The following is an 18,916-nucleotide window of genomic DNA, read 5'->3' as shown; positions in this document are numbered from 1 at the left end:
GGTATAGAGTTTCTTTTGGGGGTGATGAAAATGTAAAATTGTGGTGATGATTGCACAACTCTGTAAATATACTAAAAACACTGAATTTTACACTTTAATGGGTGAATTAAATGGTATGTGAATTAGATCTCAATAAAGCTGTTATTTTTTAAAAAACTAATCTGGGGTAGGAAAAAATCAGGACAATGGTTGCCTTGGTGCTGATGATAGGGATTGACTGGGAATGAGCATGAGACAACCTCTTGGAGAGATGGTAGTGTTCTGTATCTTGATAAGGAGTTTAACAGGTGTATGCATTGTCAATGAAAACACGTGTATACATGTATTCATTCTGCTTCTTCCAAGAAAATGTACATCCACAACAAGAAGATAATTTTTTAAATATTCTGCTTTTTAAGTAGTAGTTCCACTGAGTCAAATGAAAATAGGCAATTATACCAAAACAAAGAATTATATTTCTAATAAATTAAACAAAAATTTATTTAAGCTGAGAGCTCATCAAATGTTAATATATGGTAAAATTCTCAGAGCCATACAGCTCTTAAAACAATTTATCACTCCACGTGCAGTGATATATTAGAATCTTTGGTCCTACATTGCTTTTCTCTTCATTAAAATCATAGATTCTATTTTGTTTTTCATTTACCCTGACTAGGAAATTAAACATTATACTCCCACTCACATTACAGGCTAATTAAAATATCAAAAAAGTTATCTTGGCTTCTTACCTATTGAACAGGAAATGGTATCTGAATCTCTGAAGTCCAATGAGTATCTGAAAATTTTTCTTAAGGTGTCCTTCCAGATATACTTGCCCACTAGCCTTCAAAATTCTACAGCAAGAGCTCTGGAATCTAGCTGTCTGGGGTTTGAGCTCTGGCTTTTCCGTTTACTCCATCTGTGCAAGTTACATTACTTTGCTGTACCTCAGTTCCTTATCTTTAAAATGGAGGATAAAAGAATAACTATCTCACAGAATAATTACAAGGAATAAATGAGCTACTCCATATAAATCACTTACAACATTGCCTGATACACCGTAAGCACGCAGTAAATATTGGCTATAATTATTATTTATAGTCCAGGTAATTGTAAGAAGATGGTGGAATATTTATTAAAACTCTATAGATAACCTGGGCCTTTGTCCTTTCATTATGTAACTTGTCTGCTGGGCATAAGCATGATAAAGTTAAGGACACACCTGAATTGCTGCATCACCTATTGCACGTCGGATTTCCCTTAGAGTTTGATACTGCTCCAACAAGTGATCACCACAGATGATGTCTACCTACAGGCAAATAAGAATATCAGATTGCTTTTCTGCTTAAAAAAAAAAATCTGTATAAATGAAGAAAAAAATCAACATAATTATTTCCAGGCTAGACTTTGCTATTTATTTTAGACTGATTAAACACTCTCAAGAAAGGTTTGGAAAACTTTTTACAAAAGCAAATATAAGATAAAATGGAAAGAGCATACAAGGATATAGCAGGACAACAGCACAGTAAAACTGATGTTCACAATGTCTTCCTTGAATCTCTAATAACAAGTAAATTATATTCAATGTACTCAGCATAAAAAGGCACAAGAAACTACATTTCTGAAAAATGTCCACAATACAATGATAAAAAGGGTATTAATGCATAAACAAGTAAGCTTCAGTTATTTGAATAATTGTCTTACGAGGAATATTTCATTCTCCTACAACGCCACAGAGTTAGTGTAAGTCTAACACTGCCTTCAAAGCACACTAAGGGAACAGTTTTATGGATAAAACAATCTTTACAAGGTTTTTTCAGCCCTTTAGTAATATCAAAGCTCTAAGATAAATTTATTTTCATATAGAATTCTCTAGAAAGAATGATACTGTTGTATAGTTATATATTATATTGTAATAAGATTCCAGTATACTTACTTGCTAAGATAGAAAAGCAAATCTTTAATCTCTCTCACTGGGGGCTCCTTTCCCATTGTCTGAAAATGTGGTCAAGCCTTCAACACCTTATTAATGTATGTCACTTAATTGGCTCTGTCTCCTAACATCACTATATGGTACAAAAGTTTATGGTACAAAAATTCTCTAAATCAATGCTGTGCTTTATGTCCATAATCCGGTATTTCCCTAGAACTGTGCGTACATGTGTGATACCTAAGACTCAGTGTTAGAGTTCTACAGCTTAGAAAGTCAGCATTACTCCACACAACAACTGTTAAAGAAACTGAAAAAGAGATCAGACTTCAATTAGAGAAATGAATGAAGCTGACATGGTTGGGACTAAGATAAATCAGAATTAGGGTAAAGGATGATATTATCTGTATTTTAAAAATTCACCTTCTGTGTGAGACCTACGGAAGAGATGTTTACTATGTCCAAAATTTAAGTTTTCTGTAGCACACAATCTAACTTAACCTGTGTAGCCAGTTTATCTAAACAACTTAAAAACATGGAGCCCAGAGTAGGGAATGAAATCTTGCAATTATGTACAGCTTAATATAATACCCTGCTACATTCCAGAGTAAGCTGGGCAGATAACAAAAAGTATTTGTAAAGTCCCTTGAGGGACTAGAGTAAAAATAAGGAACTTTTAAACTTCCCCACCTGGGAAATTTCTGATACTTTCTCAAGTATTAGGGACTCCCAATTGAATAAGTCAAGCCCTTGATCTTGAGGCTTCCTCTTAAGAAACTTATTTCTGTAATGGGGAAGCTAAGTCTACCTATAGTTATGCCTAAGAGTCACTTCCAGAGAACCTCTTTTGTTGCTCAGATGTGGCCTCTCTCTCTCTAAGCCCAAACCTGCAAATAAACTCATTACCCTTCCCCCTATGTGGGACATGACTTCCAGGGGTGTAAGTTGCCCTGGCAACATGGGACATGACTCCCAGGGATGAGTCTGGCCCTGGCATTGTGGGAATGAGAAAGTCTTCTTGACCAAAAGGGGAAAAAGAAAGGTAACAAAATAAGGTTTCAGTAGCTAAGAGATTTCAAATAGAGTCAAGAGGCTGTTACGGAGGTTACTCTTATGCAAATTTAACCTAAAAATTGCAAACTGCCACAGTAGGTCATGCCTCAACCAGCAGCATTCCTGAAAACCCTGAAAAAGACCCAGGGTATATTTGAGACTTACAAAAGTTTCACTTACTAAGTTTATTTTTCAGAAACTTAAAACCTCTAGTTTGTTCCTATGTCAGATAAACCCTGAAACCCAGAGGTACTGGTCTCTCCAAGGACATCAAGCAGTTGCATCCCTCTACCCCATAATGTTGAAACCCCTTTTTCAACATGAAAAGTTTGAATGGTCATTGCCCAAATATCCTTGAAGATTGAGAGAATGATCAAATTTGAGGGAGGAGATGTAACAGAGAAGATAGGATGTAACAAATGATTATAACTAATGAATCATTATATAGGTATTTCATTTTAGTCTCTAGTGTATTAGTATTATAACAGCTAGAAGGAAATAACTGAAATTGTGGAATTGTAACTTATACTGTATGTTGAAATTTACTGTAAAACTACTTGTTAAATTGCATTGTGAAAATTATCACTTTTCTGCATAGATGTTATACTTCACAATAAAAAATGTTAAAAAAAAAAAAACAAAACTTCTCTAAACCAGAATATTACCTCTGATTCCTCTTTCTCCTTTTCCTTTCTCCTCACATGCAGTTACAAAATCTTGTTGCTTCTTTCTTTAGAATATTTCAAGTCCATATCATCCTTTCAATGGCTGCCCCATAGGCCCGAACCACCGTAACTACCTCCTAACCAGATTTCCTAACTTCAATTTCTGTTTACTACAATTAATCCTACATCTTGCCAACAAGTTATATCTCCCTAAAACCTGCAGAAGGGATGAGAAAGAATACTAAAAGCAGTCACATTTAACTGAGCAGCTGCTATGCACCATATGCTATACTATGCATTTGACATATGGTATCTCATCTAATTCTCACATTCCTGTGGGGGTAAGTATAATGCCCATTTTATAGAGAGGGATGCTAAGAGGTGAAGGCATTAAACTTTCCTAAGGTCACAAAGCTAATAATTAGCAAAGGCCAGATCTGAACCCAGGTCTGTGCCCGGGTCTCTCTCTCTTCAAAGTCCAAACTGCTATCTCAGGGCTTGGCAAACTTTTTCTGTAAAAGACCATGTAGTAAATATTTTAGGCTTTACAGGCCATAGGATATCTGTAGCATCTATTTAACCTTGCCATTATACACAACAGCGGTCATAGAAGGTGAATGTTTTCCAATAAAACTATTTATAAAGATAGTTATGGGACAGATTTGGCCCACGGGTCATAGTTTGCCAACTCCTGTTCTATCTCACAATGCTATATCACCTCAGATTAGTGACAACTTTTGTGTTTTACTTTAAGCAGTTTTATAATTAGCAAAGAAATATTTGTTTGCAAAATTCTTTAAAAGCAAACTCAGATCTTGAGTTCAGAATTTAGATCCATGAAAATTAAAATACTTGGAAATTATCATTATGTTTTCAGTAAATATTCAGCAATCCAGAGACCATCATTCCATGTGGGCTTCCCCATGTGGTATACATTTATGATTTGATCACCATATTTTTCTTTGCAATCTTGAATTTTTACAAGTTTTAAAAAAAAATTACAATTCATTATAATGATTTCAAATAACATGGAGGGATTTATAGTAACAAATTTAAACAAACATAAAAGGTAGAAAATAGGGAGGCGGGGCAAGATGGCAGACTGGTGAGCTGTAAGTTTTAGTTACTCCTCCAGGAAAGTAGGTAAAAAGCCAGGAACTGCGTGGACTGGACACCACAGAGCAATCTGACTTCGGGCATACTTCATACAACACTCATGAAAATGTCGAACTGCTGAGATCAGCGAAATCTAAGCCCAATACAGAAAGCTTCAAAGAATTACAATTTGGGCACGTCAAGTCAAGAGCAGAACTAAGAGAGCTCTGAGACAAAAGGCAATAATCCAGTGGCTGAGAAAATTCACTAAACACCACAACTTCCCAAGAAAAGGGGGGTGTCTGCTCACAGCCACCATCCTGGTGGACAGGAAACACTCCTGCCCATCGCCAGCCCCATAGCCCAGAGCTGCCCCAGACAACCCAGTGTGATGGAAGTGCTTTGAATAACAGACACACACCACAAAACTGGGCGTGGACATTAGCCTTCCCTGCAACCTCAGCTGATTGTCCCAGAGCTGGGAAGGTGGAGCACTGTGAATTAACAAAGCCCCATTCAGCCATCATTTGAGCAGACTGGGAGCCTCCCTACACAGCCCAGAAGCCCAGAACTGCCCTGGGGGGACGGCACTCACCTGTGACATAGCACAGTCATCCCTCAACAGAGGACCCGGGGTGCACAGCCTGGAAGAGGGGCCCACTTGCAAGTCTCAGGAGCCATACGCCAATACCAAAGACTTGTGGGTCAGTGGCAGAGACAAACTGTGGCAGGACTGAACTGAAGAATTAGACTATTGCAGCAGCTTTAAAACTCTAGGATCATCAGGGAGATTTGATTGTTAGGGCCACCCCCCCTCCCCGACTGCCCAGAAACACGCCCCACATACAGGGCAGGCAACACCAACTACACACGCAAGCCTGGTACACCAACTGAGCCCCACAAGACTCACTCCCCCACTCACCAAAAAGGCTACGCAGGGGAGAACTGGCTTGTGGAGAACAGGTGGCTCGTGGACGCCACCTGCTGGTTAGTTAGAGAAAGTACTCCACGAAGCTGTAGATCTGATAAATTAGAGATAAGGACTTCAATAGGTCTACAAACCCTAAAAGAACCCTATCAAGTTCAGCAAATGCCACGAGGCCAAAAACAACAGAAAATTATAAAGCATATGAAAAAACCAGACGATATGGATAACCCAAGCCCAAGCACCCAAATCAAAAGACCAGAAGAGACACAGCACCTAGAGCAGCTACTCAAAGAACTAAAGATGAACAATGAGACCACAGTACAGGATACGAAGGAAATCAAGAAGACCCTAGAAGAGCATAAAGAAGACATTGCAAGACTAAATAAAAAAATGGATGATCTTATGGAAATTAAAGAAACTGTTGACCAAATTAAAAAGATTCTGGACACTCATAATACAAGACTAGAGGAAGTTGAACAATGAATCAGTGACCTGGAAGATGACAGAATGGAAAATGAAAGCATAAAAGAAAGAATGGGGAAAAAAATTGAAAAAATCGAAATGGACCTCAGGGATATGATAGATAATATGAAACGTCCGAATATAAGACTCATTGGTGTCCCAGAAGGGGAAGAAAAGGGTAAAGGTCTAGGAAGAGTATTCAAAGAAATTGTTGGGGAAAACTTCCCAAATCTTCAAAACAACATAAATACACAAATCATAAATGCTCAGCGAACCCCAAATAGAATAAATCCAAATAAACCCACTCCGAGACATATACTGATCACACTGTCAAACACAGAAGAGAAGGAGCAAGTTCTGAAAGCAGCAAGAGAAAAGCAATTCACCACATACAAAGGAAACAGCATAAGACTAAGTAGTGACTACTCAGCAGCCACCATGGAGGCGAGAAGGCAGTGGCACGATATATTTAAAATTCTGAGTGAGAAAAATTTCCAGCCAAGAATACTTTACCCAGCAAAGCTCTCCTTCAAATTTGAGGGAGAGCTTAAATTTTTCACAGACAAACAAATGCTGAGAGAATTTGCTAACAAGAGACCTGCCCTACTGGAGATACTCAAGGGAGCCCTACAGACAGAGAAACAAAGACAGGACAGAAAGACTTGGAGAAAGGTTCAGTACTAAAGAGATTCGGTATGGGTACAATAAAGGATATTAATAGAGAGAGGGGAAAAATATGGCAAACATAAACCAAAGGATAAGATGGCCGATTCAAGAAATGCCTTCACGGTTTTAACGTTGAATGTAAATGGATTAAACTCCCCAATTAAAAGATATAGATTCGCAGAATGGATCAAAAGAAATGAACCATCAATATGTTGCATACAAGAGACTCATCTTAGACACAGGGACACAAAGAAACTGAAAGTGAAAGGATGGAAAAAAATATTTCATGCAAGCTACAGCCAAAAGAAAGCAGGTGTAGCAATATTAATCTCAGATAAAATAGACTTCAAATGCAGGGATGTTTTGAGAGACAAAGAAGGCCACTACATACTAATAAAAGGGGCAATTCAGCAAGAAGAAATAACAATCGTAAATGTCTATGCACCCAATCAAGGTGCCACAAAATACATGAGAGAAACACTGGCAAAACTAAAGGAAGCAATTGATGTTTCCACAATAATTGTGGGAGACTTCAACACATCACTCTCTCCTATAGATAGATCAACCAGACAGAAGACCAATAAGGAAATTGAAAACCTAAACAATCTGATAAATGAATTAGATTTAACAGACATATACAGGACATTACATCCCAAATCACCAGGATACACATACTTTTCTAGTGCTCATGGAACTTTCTCCAGAATAGATCATATGCTGGGACATAAAACAAGCCTCAATAAATTTAAAAAGATTGAAATTATTCAAAGCACATTCTCTGACCACAATGGAATACAATTAGAAGTCAATAACCATCAGAGACTTAGAAAATTCACAAATACCTGGAGGTTAAACAACACACTCCTAAACAATCAGTGGGTTAAAGAAGAAATAGCAAGAGAAATTGCTAAATATATAGAGACGAATGAAAATGAGAACACAACATACCAAAACCTATGGGATGCAGCAAAAGCAGTGCTAAGGGGGAAATTTATAGCACTAAACGCATATATTAAAAAGGAAGAAAGAGCCAAAATCAAAGAACTAATGGATCAACTGAAGAAGCTAGAAAATGAACAGCAAACCAATCCTAAACCAAGTACAAGAAAAGAAATAACAAGGATTAAAGCAGAAATAAATGACATAGAGAACAAAAAAACAATAGAGAGGATAAATATCACCAAAAGTTGGTTCTTTGAGAAGATCAACAAGATTGACAAGCCCCTAGCTAGACTGACAAAATCAAAAAGAGAGAAGACCCATATAAACAAAATAATGAATGAAAAAGGTGACATAACTGCAGATCCTGAAGAAATTAAAAAAATTATAAGAGGATATTATGAACAACTGTATGGCAACAAACTGGATAATGTAGAGGAAATGGACAATTTCCTGGAAACATATGAACAACCTAGACTGACCAGAGAAGAAATAGAAGACCTCAACCAACCCATCACAAGCAAAGAGATCCAATCAGTCATCAAAAATCTTCCCACAAATAAATGCCCAGGGCCAGATGGCTTCACAGGGGAATTCTACCAAACTTTCCAGAAAGAACTGACACCAATCTTACTCAAACTCTTTCAAAACATTGAAAAAAATGGAACACTACCTAACTCATTTAATGAAGCTAACATCAATCTAATACCAAAACCAGGCAAAGATGCTACAAAAAAGGAAAACTACCGGCCAATCTCCCTAATGAATATAGATGCAAAAATCCTCAACAAAATACTTGCAAATCGAATCCAAAGACACATTAAAAAAATCATACACCATGACCAAGTGGGGTTCATTCCAGGCATGCAAGGATGGTTCAACATAAGAAAATCAATCAATGTATTACAACACATTAACAAGTCAAAAGGGAAAAATCAATTGATCATCTCAATAGATGCTGAAAAAGCATTTGACAAAATCCAACATCCCTTTTTGATAAAAACACTTCAAAAGGTAGGAATTGAAGGAAACTTCCTCAACATGATAAAGAGCATATATGAAAAACCCACAGCCAGCATAGTACTCAATGGTGAGAGACTGAAAGCCTTCCCTCTAAGATCAGGGACAAGACAAGGATGCCCGCTGTCACCACTGTTATTCAACATTGTGCTGGAAGTGCTAGCCAGGGCAATCCGGCAAGACAAAGAAATAAAAGGCATCCAAATTGGAAAAGAAGAAGTAAAACTGTCATTGTTTGCAGATGATATGATCTTATATCTAGAAAACCCTGAGAAATCAACGATACACCTACTAGAGCTAATAAACAAATTTAGCAAAGTAGCGGGATACAAGATTAATGCACATAAGTCAGTAATGTTTCTATATGCTAGAAATGAACAAACTGAAGAGACACTCAAGAAAAAGATACCATTTTCAATAGCAACTAAAAAAATCAAGTACCTAGGAATAAACTTAACCAAAGATGTAAAAGACCTATACAAAGAAAACTACATAACTCTACTAAAAGAAATAGAAGGGGACCTTAAAAGATGGAAAAATATTCCATGTTCATGGATAGGAAGGCTAAATGTCATTAAAATGTCAATTCTACCCAAACTCATCTACAGATTCAATGCAATCCCAATCAAAATTCCAACAACCTACTTTGCAGACTTGGAAAAGCTAGTTATCAAATTTATTTGGAAAGGGAAGATGCCTCGAATTGCTAAAGACACTCTAAAAAAGAAAAACGAAGTGGGAGGACTTACACTCCCTGACTTTGAAGCTTATTATAAAGCCACAGTTGCCAAAACAGCATGGTACTGGCACAAAGATAGACATATAGATCAATGGAATCGAATTGAGAATTCAGAGATAGACCCCCAGATCTATGGCCGACTGATCTTTGATAAGGCCCCCAAAGTCACTGAACTGAGCCATAATGGTCTTTTCAACAAATGGGGCTGGGAGAGTTGGATATCCATATCCAAAAGAATGAAAGAGGACCCCTACCTCACCCCCTACACAAAAATTAACTCAAAATGGACCAAAGATCTCAATATAAAAGAAAGTACCATAAAACTCCTAGAAGATAATGTAGGAAAACATCTTCAAGACCTTGTATTAGGCGGCCACTTCCTAGACTTTACACCCAAAGCACAAGCAACAAAAGAGAAAATAGATAAATGGGAACTCCTCAAGCTTAGAAGTTTCTGCACCTCAAAGGAATTTCTGAAAAAGGTAAAGAGGCAGCCAACTCAATGGGAAAAAATTTTTGGAAACCATGTATCTGACAAAAGACTGATATCTTGCATATACAAAGAAAACCTACAACTCAATGACAATAGTACAGACAGCCCAATTATAAAATGGGCAAAAGATATGAAAAGACAGTTCTCTGAAGAGGAAATACAAATGGCCAAGAAACACATGAAAAAATGTTCAGCTTCACTAGCTATTAGAGAGATGCAAATTAAGACCACAATGAGATACCATCTAACACCGGTTAGAATGGCTGCCATTAAACAAACAGGAAACTACAAATGCTGGAGGGGATGTGGAGAAATTGGAACTCTTATTCATTGTTGGTGGGACTGTATAATGGTTCAGCCACTCTGGAAGTCAGTCTGGCAGTTCCTTAGAAAACTAGATACAGAGCTACCATTCGATCCAGCGATTGCACTTCTCGGTATATACCCGGAAGATCGGAAAGCAGTGACACGAACAGATATCTGCACGCCAATGTTCATAGCAGCATTATTCACAATTGCCAAGAGATGGAAACAACCCAAATGTCCTTCAACAGATGAGTGGATAAATAAAATGTGGTATATACACACGATGGAATACTACGCGGCAGTAAGAAGGAACGATCTCGTGAAACATATGACAACATGGATGAACCTTGAAGACATAATGCTGAGCGAAATAAGCCAGGCACAAAAAGAGAAATATTATATGCTACCACTAATGTGAACTTTGAAAAATGTAAAACAAATGGTTTATAATGTAGAATGTAGGGGAACTAGCAGTAGAGAGCAATTAAGGAAAGGGGAACAATAATCCAAGAAGAACAGATAAGCTATTTAACGTTCTGGGGATGTCCAGAAATGACTATGGTCTGTTAATTTCTGATGGATATAGTAGGAACAAGTTCACAGAAATGTTGCTATATTATGTAACTTTCTTGGGGTAAAGTAGGAACATGTTGGAAGTTAAGCAGTTATCTTAGGTTAGTTGTCTTTTTCTTACTCCCTTGTTATCGTCTCTTTGAAATGTTCTTTTATTGTATGTTTGTTTTCTTTTTAACTTTTTTTTTTCATACAGTTGATTTAAAAAAGAAGGGAAAGTTAAAAAAAAAAAAAAAGAAAAAAGACAAACAAGGAAAAAAAAAAAAAAAGATGTAGTGCCCCCTTGAGGCGCCTGTGGAGAATGCAGGGGTATTCGCCTACCCCACCTCCATGGTTGCTAACATCACCACAGACATAGGGGACTGGTGGTTTGATGGGTTGAGCCCTCTACCATAAGTTTTACCCTTGGGAAGATGGTTGCTGCAAAGGAGAGGCTAGGCCTCCCTATATCTGTGCCTAAGAGTCTCCTCCTGAATGCCTCTTTGTTGCTCAGATGTGGCCCTCTCTCTCTGGCTAAGCCAACTTGAAAGGTGAAATCACTGCCCTCCCCCCAACGTGGGATCAGACACCCAGGGGAGTGAATCTCCCTGGCAACGTGGAATATGACTCCCGGGGAGGAATGTAGACCCGGCATCGTGGGACGGAGAACATCTTCTTGACCAAAAGGGGGATGTGAAAGGAAATGAAATAAGCTTCAGTGGCAGAGAGATTCCAAAAGGAGCTGAGAGATCACTCTGGTGGGCACTCTTACGCACACTTTAGACAACCCTTTTTAGGTTCTAAAGAATTGGGGTAGCTGGTGGTGGATACCTGAAACTATCAAACTACAACCCAGAACCCATGAATCTCGAAGACAGTTGTATAAAAATGTAGCTTATGAGGGGTGACAATGGGATTGGGAAAGCCATAAGGACCAAACTCCACTTTGTCTAGTTTATGGATGGATGTGTAGAAAAGTAGGGGAAGGAAACAAACAGACAAAGGTACCCAGTGTTCTTTTTTACTTCAATTGCTCTTTTTCACTCTAATTATTATTCTTGTTATTTTTGTGTGTGTGCTAATGAAGGTGTCAGGGATTGATTTAGGTGATGAATGTACAACTATGTAATGGTACTGTAAACAATCGAAAGTACGATTTGTTTTGTATGACTGCATGGTATGTGAATATATCTCAATAAAATGATGATTAAAAAAAAAAAAAAAAAAGGTAGAAAATAAAACAATTCCTCCCACATGTGAATCCCAATCCCTAGAGTCCAGACAGTTACTAATAGCTTGATGTATTTGGTCCTAGATGCGATATGTATATGTGTGGTTTTTTGTTATTGATTTTTGTTTTTACAAAAATGGGATCATACTTCACATATTATTCTACAAATTCTTTTGAAAACAACAACAATATATCATGGACATCTTTTGGATTATTAGCATGCTGTCTCTCTGATAGCTGAACAATGTTCCATTGTATAAATAAATCATAATTTATATATGCATTCCCCTGAATATAAACATTTAAATTGCTTCCAATTTTATACGCAGATTTTTAAAAGCTACCTGACTGTAAATATCTCATAAGTTACTTCACTCAAACAGAAAGGGATCACCGTTGTGGGGGTTTCCAAAATGACCCGCATGTTCAGTGATTTGCTACAAAGATTCACAGGACTCAGCATAATTACGACCAAGATTTATTACTGCAACAGAGCATGGCTACATAGCTGAATCAGTAAGGGAAAAAGACATGAGTCTAGTCTGGAGCACTCTGTGCACAGCCTTCCTATGCCCTCCCTTCCCAACCCAGAAGGAGACATGCCCAGCATACTTTCTCCAGCAGTGCAGCCAATTAGACTAGCAGGATGTAAGCTTAAAGAATAGATGGCTCAGAGTTTAAGTTCCAGCAATAACACATTAAAATAACAAAATGTCCAGCGTTCAACAAAAGATTATAAAACTTACAAAGAAACAGGAAGTGATGGTTCAGGCAAAGGGGAATATTAAAGCCTTAGAAACCAACAATGAGGAGGACCATACCTGGGCTATACCAGGCAAAGACTTTTAAAATATGGTACTAAATATGCTCAAAGAGCTAAAGGAAAACATGGACAAAGAACTAAAGGAAATCAGGAAAAGTCAATATCAATAGAGAGATGGAAATTATGAAAAGGAACCAAACAGAGCTGAAGACCACGGTAACAAAAATCAAAAATTCCCTAGGGAGGCTCAACAGCATATTGGAGCTGGAAGAAGAAAGAATCAGTAAACTTAAAGATAAGACAATGCAAATCATCCAATCTGAGGAGCAAGAAGAAGAAAGAAGAAAAATGAACAGAGCCTGAGGAACCTGTGGGACACCATCAAGTGTCCCAATATATGCACTGTGGGAATCCTAGGAGAAGAAAAAGAGAAAAGGGCACAGAGAATATTCAAAGAAATAATGGTTGAAAACATCCCAAATTGAATTAGACACATGAATATACACATCCACAATGCTCAACTAACTCCAAATAGAATAAACTCATATAGAGCCACACCACACTATGTTAAAATCAAACTGTCAAATGCCAAAGATAAGGGAATTCTGAAAGTTTCAAGAGAGAAGCAATATGTCACATACAAGGAAGCCCCAATAACATTAAATGCTGATTTCTCATCCAAAACTATGGAGGCAAAAAGGCAGTGGGAAGAAATATTTACAAAGCTGAAAGCACTTTAGAATTCTACATCTGGCAAAACTCACTTTCAAAATGAAGTGGGAAGGATTGTGGGAAGATCAAAAGAAGAACTGAACTGGTAGAAACTGTCTGAACAAACTATTTTGAAACTCCGGAGTCTAGTGGGACACTTGCAGCATCCAGGAAAGAGCGGAAGGAAGAGGCTGGTAGACTGTGGTAAATAGCAGTGAATTTCACCTACCTACTACAGCTACTGCCACCCATCCCCCAGCCGTGGTGCAGGAAACAGTAAGGACTGCAGCCTCAGCTCCTGGTACAGCTTGCTGATGCCAGGGTGGGATATAAAAACCTAGTCCCGGAGGCGGGGCAAGATGGCGGACTGGTGAGCTGTATGTTTTAGTTACTCCTCCAGGAGAGTAGGTAGAAAGCCAGGAACTGCGTGGACTGGACACCACAGAACAATCTGACTTTGGGCATACTTCATACAACACTCATGAAAACGTGGAACTGCTGAGATCAGTGAAATCTGTAAGTTTTTGCGGCCAGGGGACCCGCGCCCCTCCCTGCCAGGCTCAGTCCCGTGGGAGGAGGGGCTGTCAGCTCCAGGAAGGAGAAGGGAGAACTGCAGTGGCAGCCCTTATCGGAAACTCATTCTACTGATCCAAACTCCAACCATAGACAGACTGAGACCAGACACCAGAGAATCTGAGAGCAGCCAGCCCAGCAGAGAGGAGACAGGCATAGAAAAAAAACAACACGAAAAACTCCAAAATAAAAGCGGAGGATTTTTGGAGTTCTGGTGAACATAGAAAGGGGAAGGGCAGAGCTCAGGCCCTGAGGTGCATATGCAAATCTCGAAGAAAAGCTGATCTCTCTGCCCTGTGGACCTTTCCTTAATGGCCCTGGTTGCTTTGTCTCTTAGAATTTCAGTAACCCATTAGATCTCTGAGGAGGGCCCTTTTTTTTTTTTTTTTTTTAATCCTTTTTTCTTTTTCTAAAACAATTACTCTAAGAAGCCCAATACAGAAAGCTTCAAAGACTTGCAATTTGGGCAGGTCAAGACAAGAGCAGAACTAAGAGAGCTCTGAGACAAAAGGCAATAATTCAGTGGCTGAGAAAATTCACTAAACACCACAACTTCCCAAGAAAAGGGGGGTGTCCGCTCACAGCCATCATCCTGGTGGACAGGAAACACTCCTGCCCATCGCCAGCCCCATAGCCCAGAGCTGCCCCAGACAACCCAGTGTGACGGAAGTGCTTCAAATAACAGGCACACACCACAAAACTGGGCGTGGACATTAGCCTTCCCTGCAACCACAGCTGATTGTCCCAGAGTTGGGAAGGTGGAGCAGTGTGAATTAACAAAGCCCCATTCAGCCATCATTTCAGCAGACTGGGAGCCTCCCTACATAGCCCAGCAGCCCAGAACTGCCCTGGGGGGACGGCACTCACCTGTGACATAGCACAGTCATCCCTCAACAGAGGACCCGGGGTGCACGGCCTGGAAGAGGGGCCCACTTGCAAGTCTCAGGAGCCATACGCCAATACCAAGGACTTGTGGGTCAGTGGCAGAGACAAACTGTGGCAGGACTGAACTGAAGGATTAGACTATTGCAGCAGCTTTAAAACTCTAGGATCACCAGGGAGATTTGATTGTTAGGGCCACCCCCCCTCCCTGACTGCCCAGAAACAAGCCCCATATACAGGGCAGGCAACACCAACTACACACGCAAGCTTGGTACACCAATTGGACCCCACAAGACTCACTCCCCCAGTCACCAAAAAGGCTAAACAGGGGAGAACTGGCTTGTGGAGAACAGGTGGCTCGTGGACGCCACCTGCTAGTTAGTTAGAGAAAGTGTACTCCACGAAGCTGTAGATCTGACTGAAGTTGTAGGACTTCAATTGGTCTACAAATCCTAAAAGAACCCTATCAAGTTCAGCAAATGCCACGAGGCCAAAAACAACAGAAAATTATAAAGCATATGAAAAAACCAGACGATATGGATAACCCATGCCCAAGCACCCAAATCAAAAGATCAGAAGCGACACAGCACCTAGAGCAGCTACTCAAAGAACTAAAGATGAACAATGAGACCATAGTACGGGAGACAAAGGAAATCAAGAAGACCCTAGAAGAGCATAAAGAAGACATTGCAAGACTAAATAAAAAAATGGATGATCTTATGGAAATTAAAGAAACTGTTGACCAAATTAAAAAGATTCTGGACACTCATAGTACAAGACTAGAGGAAGTTGAACAACGAATCAGTGACCTGGAAGATGACAGAAGGGAAAATGAAACCATAAAAGAAAGAATGGGGAAAAAAATTGAAAAAATCGAAATGGACCTCAGGGATATGATAGATAATATGAAACATCCAAATATAAGACTCATTGGTGTCCCAGAAGGGGAAGAAAAGGGTAAAGGTCTAGGAAGAGTATTCAAAGAAATTGTTGGGGAAACTTCCCAAATCTTCTAAACAACATAAATACACAAATCATAAATGCTCAGCGAACTCCAAATAGAATAAATCCAAATAAACCCACTCCGAGACATATACTGATCACACTGTCAAACACAGAAGAGAAGGAGCAAGTTCTGAAAGCAGCAAGAGAAAAGCAATTCACCACATACAAAGGAAACAGCATAAGACTAAGTAGTGACTACTCAGCAGCCACCATGGAGGCGAGAAGGCAGTGGCACGATATATTTAAAATTCTGAATGAGAAAAATTTCCAGCCAAGAATACTTTATCCAGCAAAGCTCTCCTTCAAATTTGAGGGAGAGCTTAAATTTTTCACAGACAAACAAATGCTGAGAGAATTTGCTAACAAGAGACCTGCCCTACTGGAGATACTAAAGGGAGCCCTACACACAGAGAAACAAAGAAAGGACAGAGAGACTTGGAGAAAGGTTCTGTACTAAAGAGATTCGGTATGGGTACAATAAAGGATATTAATAGACAGAGGGGAAAAATATGACAAACATAAACCAAAGGATAAGATGGCTGATTCAAGAAATGCCTTCACGGTTATAACGTTGAATGTAAATGCATTAAACTCCCCAATTAAAAGATATAGAGTTGCAGAATGGATCAAAAAAAAAAAATGAACCATCAATATGTTGCATACAAGAGACTCATCTTAGACACAGGGACACAAAGAAACTGAAAGTGAAAGGATGGAAAAAAATATTTCATGCAAGCTACAGCCAAAAGAAAGCAGGTGTAGCAATATTAATCTCAGATAAAATAGACTTCAAATGCAGGGATGTTTTGAGAGACAAAGAAGGCCACTACATACTAATAAAAGGGGCAATTCAACAGGAAGAAATAACAATCGTAAATGTCTATGCACCCAATCAAGGTGCCACAAAATACATGAGAGAAACACTGGCAAAACTAAAGGAAGCGGATTGATTTGGGTGATGAATGTACAAGTATGTAATGGTACTGTGAACAATCGAAAGTACAATTTGTTTTGTATGACTGCGTGGTATATGAATATATCTCAATAAAATGAAGATTAAAAAAAAAAAAAGACATAATGCTGAGCAAAATAAGCCAGGCACAAAAAGAGAGATATTGTATGTTACCACTAATGTGAATTCTGTGAAAAATGTACAATGTTTTATACTGTAGAATGTAGGGGACCTAGAGATACCAATTAGTGGAGGGGGAATGATAATCTAATAAGAACAGATTATGATTATGATTATGGTTTGTAAACTTTCTTGGATATAGTAAGATCATGTTGGAAGCAATAGAGTTATTTTAGGTTTTTTTTTCCTCTTATTCCTTTGTTTTCTTAGGGGTTGTTAATTTTCTTGGGGTATGGAAGGAACATGTTGGAAGCAATGTAGTTATTTTAGATTATTTGTTTTTCTTACTCCTCTGTTTGGACATGGTTTATTAATTTTCTTGGGGTATGGTAGGAACATATTGGAAGCAAAGTAGTTATTTTAGGTTATTTGTTTTCCTTAATCCATTGCTTTGTTTGAAATGTTGTGGGGTTTTTTTGGTTGTTGTTTGCCTGTTTGTTTTTAATTTTTTGATAAACAAAGTTAAAAAATTGAAAAAAAATCAGTAGAAAAATGGGAGTAAAAACTAAATGACAAATAGAGTGGGATGGGGGGATGGTTTGGGTATTCTCTTTTCACTTTTATTTTTTATTCTTATTCTGATTCTTTCTGATGTAAGGAAAATGTTCAGAAATAGATTGTAGTGATGAACGCATAACTATATGATCATACTGTGAACAGTTGATTGTATACCATGGATGACTGTATGGTTTGTGAATATATTTCAATAAAACTGAATTAAAAAAAAAAATAAAAAAAAAATAAAAAAAACAAAAATAAAAATTTGTTTTGTATGAGTGCGTGGTATGTGAATATATCTCAATAAAATGAAGATAAAAAAAAAACAAAACCTAGTCCTCCAAAATCTGGGGGGGTGTGGTCTGAAAACTGATCACTGGGTGACCAACTTTGAGGGAGGCCATTGTTCCGACCACTCTTAGGCAAAAGGGGCAGAGAAGTCTTAAAAAGGCATACTTATTTTTTTCTCTTTTCTATTTCCTGCTTGGGTGCAAAGAATAGTTTGGAAAAGCTACAAATTGACAGCTCCAGCCCTCAACAACCATAAAAAAAACAAAAAAGCAAAAACAAACAACAAAACAAAAACAAAAACAAAAACAAAAACTAGCAATCCCAGAGGAGTCAGAGAACTGGATTTCCAACTGAGTTGTAACATCATAATACTCAGAATATCCAGTTTTAAACAAAAAATTACAAAACACACAAAAAACAGGAAAGTATGGCCTACTCACAGGAAAAAAGTAGTTTACCAGAGACCATCCCTCAGGAAGCTCATAACTGAAATTATTAAACAAAGACTTTAAATCAACTGTCTTAAATACATTCAATGGAGCTAAAGGAATTCATACACAAGGAAATAAAGAAACTAGGAAATCATTATACAACAAAATAGAGAGATGGAAATTATAAAAAGGGACCAAACACAATTTTGGAGCTGCAGTAATTGAAGTACAGTAATTGAAATGAAAAACTCAGATGGATTCAACAGCAGATTTGAACTGGCAGAAGAGAAAGGATTAGCAAATTTAACAACAAGGTAACTGAAACTATCCAGTGTGAGGAGCAGAAAGAAAAAACAATTGAAGAAAAATGGACAGAGCCTGAGGGACCTCTGGGACACCATCAGACATACCAACATAAGCATCACTGCAGTCCCAGAAGGACAAGAAAGAGAAAAAAATATTGGAAGAAATAATGACCACAAATTTCCCAAACCTGATGAAATACATGAACATACATATCCAGCAAATTCAATGAAATCCAAGCAGGATAGACTCTAAGAGATCTCTTTGAA

At 38.2% G+C, this 18,916-nt stretch overlaps 1 protein-coding gene across 3 annotated transcripts in view; it reads right to left on the bottom strand.

The window, feature by feature from the left end:
* PCGF6 (polycomb group ring finger 6) overlaps nucleotides 1–18,916 on the bottom strand; it is a 62,800-nt gene that overhangs the window by 16,716 nt on the left and 27,168 nt on the right. For all 3 annotated transcript variants that reach the window (XR_005211982.1, XR_005211981.1, XM_037805013.1), the window contains exon 9: nucleotides 1,202–1,288. Coding sequence is in view for 1 of the 3 variants with exons in the window: in XM_037805013.1 (XP_037660941.1) it covers nucleotides 1,202–1,288 (87 nt within the window). In the remaining 2 variants the exon portion in view is untranslated. The remainder of the gene's footprint in view (nucleotides 1–1,201; nucleotides 1,289–18,916) is intronic.

The sequence above is a fragment of the Choloepus didactylus genome, chromosome 15 (assembly GCF_015220235.1).
Source record: "Choloepus didactylus isolate mChoDid1 chromosome 15, mChoDid1.pri, whole genome shotgun sequence".
NCBI classification, from domain to species: Eukaryota; Metazoa; Chordata; class Mammalia; order Pilosa; family Megalonychidae; genus Choloepus; species Choloepus didactylus.
The sequence above is the reverse complement of the archived record's forward strand: the minus strand, read 5'-3'. Positions and strand labels throughout refer to the sequence as shown.